The sequence below is a fragment of the Orycteropus afer genome, unplaced genomic scaffold, assembly GCF_000298275.1.
Source record: "Orycteropus afer afer isolate SDZICR_OR568_19922 unplaced genomic scaffold, OryAfe1.0 scaffold00060, whole genome shotgun sequence".
Lineage (NCBI taxonomy): Eukaryota > Metazoa > Chordata > Mammalia > Tubulidentata > Orycteropodidae > Orycteropus > Orycteropus afer.
The window spans coordinates 13,556,953-13,561,118 of NW_006921647.1; the positions used below are offsets into that span (position 1 = coordinate 13,556,953).

At 38.1% G+C, this 4,166-nt stretch overlaps 1 protein-coding gene across 1 annotated transcript in view; it reads right to left on the reverse strand.

Annotated features, from left to right (window-relative positions):
* Window positions 1-4,166, reverse strand: part of TGS1 (trimethylguanosine synthase 1) — a 76,761-nt gene that overhangs the window by 56,752 nt on the left and 15,843 nt on the right. The window contains exons 3-4 of the mRNA XM_007939505.2: window positions 3,337-3,454; window positions 2,254-2,340 (exon numbers count right to left, since the gene is read on the reverse strand). Of these exons, the coding sequence (XP_007937696.2) occupies window positions 2,254-2,340; window positions 3,337-3,454 (205 nt within the window). The remainder of the gene's footprint in view (window positions 1-2,253; window positions 2,341-3,336; window positions 3,455-4,166) is intronic.

Sequence of the window (4,166 nt, forward strand, 5' to 3'; positions counted from 1 at the left end):
CTGCAGCGAATTATCGAACCCAGGAGAGAGGTGGTGGGTGCTTTGGGAGGAACGGTTGGTGAAAGGGCTGGAGGGAGGCAGCATGTTTGGCCTTGCAGTAATAGGCCTTGGGTTACTGCTGTCTTCCTCTTGTGAGATTAGAGGAGGTCAGAACATGTGGCCTCCTTGCCGTTTTTGCAGCCTCACATGATCATATGAACTACAATTGCCTTGAAGTGCCACAAGGAAGAAATAATTAATAATCTTTGAAAACTATTCATAGTACTATAATTACTAGCATGAAATTTTGAGCTAATTTGGATTTAATTTATAAGGGAACTTTAAGATATTCTCCTATGTCCTTTCCTTGCTTACTTCATAATCATGTCTCAATCTTTAATCTCCAAGTCTTGGTTTAGATCGTTATTCTAAGTTTCCATAAATTGTAGGTCTTTATTGTGCCTATCCTATTTAACTCAGGTTCATTTCATGTGCAAAAAACTCTTCAGTTTTCTCATATTACCTACTTTTAATCATATTTTCCTTATCTAAACCTGTATACAAATGTTTATAGTAGTTTTATTAACCTGGATGGACCTAAAGTGCATCATGCTTAGATATTTATTGTTATTATTATTATTTGTAATAGCCCCAGATAGTAGCCCAGATGTTCATACAACCTAAAAAAAAAAAAAAAAAAAACCAAACTCGCTGCCACTGAGTCAGATCTGACTCATAGCAACCCTTCCCCTTGGGTTTCCAAAAACTCTATGTCTTTATTGCCCTCCTTACCCCATCAAAACCCACTACATTAAGTTGATTCCAATTCAGAGCAACCCAATAGGACAGAGTAGAGCTGTACCATAGGGTTTCCAAGGCTGAAAATCTTTACAGAATCAGACTGCCTCATCTTTCTCCTGTGGCATGGTTGGTGGTCTTGAATCATCAACCTTTTGGTCAGTAGCCAAATGCCTTAACCACTGCTCCTTTCTTCCATCGACAGGATTAGGTAGTGTTCTGTGTACTGACAAGGAAGGTGTCTATGGTACATAGTTGGGTGAAAAAAAGCAAGCTTCAGATTATGTCAGTATGTGTGTTAGTTAAGGTTGTATGTCATCTAGGCTGGGCCATGTTTTGAGTGGCTAGGCAATTGGATGTAGTTATTTCCCACAATGAGATTGTGATCATCTCTCCACAGTAGAATCGTCTATGAGCACCTAAGTAGTTGCCTTTGGGGTGTGGCCTGCTTCCAGTGTATAAGGAGAAGTTTTGAGAAAGCTAGAGAGCTTTTGGCACTTCTTGATCTTGCATTTGGCCAAGTCTTCATCTCAGTAGCCTGCCATGTTGCCTGCTTGTCTTGGGATTGTTCCTGGACTTGAACTAGTAGCCTGCTGTGTCTTCTGTTAATCATGGGATTGTGCCATTTAACTTATTGATCTTAGGCTCTTTAGCCTCAGCAACCAGCAGCTGTGTTAGTCAGAAAAAGCCTCTATCACCAGTGGGCCTGGAAGAAGAGGCAGAGCTGAAGCCCAAGGTCAAGGGGCCTTAACCCAGACTCCAGAACCAGCACTTTGAACACAGACATCTAGCCTTCTAAACTGTAAGAGAATAAATCCCTGTTTGTTAAAGCCATCCACTTGTGGTATTTCTGTTATAGCAGAACCAACAATATGACTCCATTATTTTTGTGTTTTATAAAAACAACAGTAATGTGTATAATGTAGTACACAGTCATAAATTAATGAATACGTCAATAAATACATTTGGGAGAATATATGCAGAACTCTGTAACACTGCCTAATGCTAGGGAATATTGTAAAGGAAAGATTTTCACTTTTTACCTGTTAATTTCTGCTTGACTTTTACTACTTTCATAATACAAAAGGAAAAAGGTTATCTGAATTTTTCATGGCACATTTGCTAAATTCTTATGAGACAGCAGGTAGAAAGAGAACTGTACTTAGAAGTTACAAGATCTGAGCTGAATCTCCTTTTCCAGAAAATGCTAAGATCTTGACCAAACTGAAACCTCTGTGAATTATGTTGCTTTATGTATGAAGAAGTAATAACAACACTGAACTGCTATGGAGTTCCACTGAATGAATATATGTGAATACATCAACTGCAATGTGATTATTTCTAAAATTATTACTAACAAAAGAGATTAGTGTTTTAACTATAAAAGCTCAAATGCTATAGCATATATTATCATTTATTAACTACCTGAACATTAGATAAGGTTTTGAGAAGATAATAACATTTATGAATAACTACTTTTGTCCTGAGCCATGCTTGAATCCTAGAAGACAACCATCTTCATAAAAATCTGCAGGTGGGTTTTCATCGATGTCTAATTCATGGCTAAAAAAATAAACAAAAGGTAAATAAGTGGTGGTAAGTCATTACGTTCAGAGCCCAACAGTGCAGGAAAATATCAAAAGGTATATATAACCAAACCTATTCAAACTTTCCCATCACAATGATCAACCACAGTTCACAAATTCAGGAATGTAGGAAAAAGAGTACTTTTATCAGGGTTTTCGAAATGCAAAAAAGTATCTCATAGTATTTGGAACACAGTAATAAGCACTTAAATCTTAAACCATGTTGTGTAATTATTTTCATTCCTGAACATGGTAGAAATCTGGGTCTTCTCATTTTCTTTTGGAAAAACATCAGTAAAAGCTACAACCTTCGACTTAACTCCTACTACAATTTCCCTAGAGGTTTTCCTTAAAATAAAGGAAAGAAACATTTAAAAATGTATCAACGCACATAACAACAACAAACAAACCAGAATAAAGAAATAAAGTGCAAAAGAAAAAGTACTATTTAGAAGAATAAGCCTATGTTTAAAAACCACAGGCGTGTCCATATATCAGGGATACCTTTTATGACTCCAGTGGTATGAGCCCCAGTATACCAAGTAAATGAAAATGGTGATGAAGTATTACTAAGTTTGTCCCTCTAATTAAGTTAAATGTTCAATGATATATTGAGGTCTAGTGCACAAATAAAATTCTGTGATTATATCCACACTTTTGGGGTGAGGAAGAAAGAACTTCTTTGAGAGAGAGCCTAGCTAATTATTAATTAAAACCCATCATGTATTGCCCATTTATCATGTGTCAGATATATATTCTAGTTCTAATCCTCCCAATTATCTTTCCAAAATCCATTTTACAGATGAGAATGCCCAGGGCCTTGCCAGTGTACACACACTTCTCCATACAGAATGAGGCCTCTTCTCCAGACAAGATGAGCAGTGCTGTACATAGACCACACATTTCATAATCACTCACTCATGGCCACAAACACTTATGTTAACAAGTTTTGGAGAGGTGATGTTTAACTTGCCTCCTCTTGAGTTTAGCTGGTTTACTTTCAGGTGGATCTTCTTCACTCTCATCTCCATTAACACCAGCGGTGTGTGGTCTTTCTTTGCTTGTGTTTGCTCCTGAAGACTTCTGTGAATCTAAAGTAGAGATAATCCAGCGAAATTATCTCATTTATTATAGGTTTGACAACTCTTCTGCCATTTCCAATCAAAACATTTCAGTGGCTCTTCTGCAATGAACCGTGCATGCATGCAAGGCACAGTGCTAGACCATACCCACCAATTTTGTATGTCTAGCAAAGTCTGATCATAAAAAAATGTGTAGCCATATCTACTAAGGTTTAAAAGTTTCTGTGATCTAACTATTTAAAAAGCCAACTAAACCTACTACTTCAGGAGTTCTGGCAAGATGGCGGACTAGGTAGAAGGACTGCAGAGACCCTCTTCAACAAAGAAAAGGGAAACCAATTAACACAGACACAGAAGATAATCTTGGACTGCTGAGCCTTGAAGGGAAGGATACAGAAGTAGACTAAACCCCAACTAGCAGAAAAACTTGCGTGAAAATACCAAAACAGGAGACATACAGAGCTGAAGTCTGGCAGGGACCTGAGCTCCCCTGACGGCACAAACAACTTGGACATTCCCGAGTGGTGGTAGGACCTAAAAATTAACCTAAACATCACCCTGCTAGCCAGGGACTGCACGGACTGTGCACAGTGGCTGAGGAATAAACAGAGAAGGTGAAGAGAAAGGTGGGCTGAGCTGCAGATTTTTGCCGGTCAAGAGGGCGCCACCATTTTGTAGGTTTAAAAAGTGGCTTGACTATTTTGGATATTTAAAGAGACAG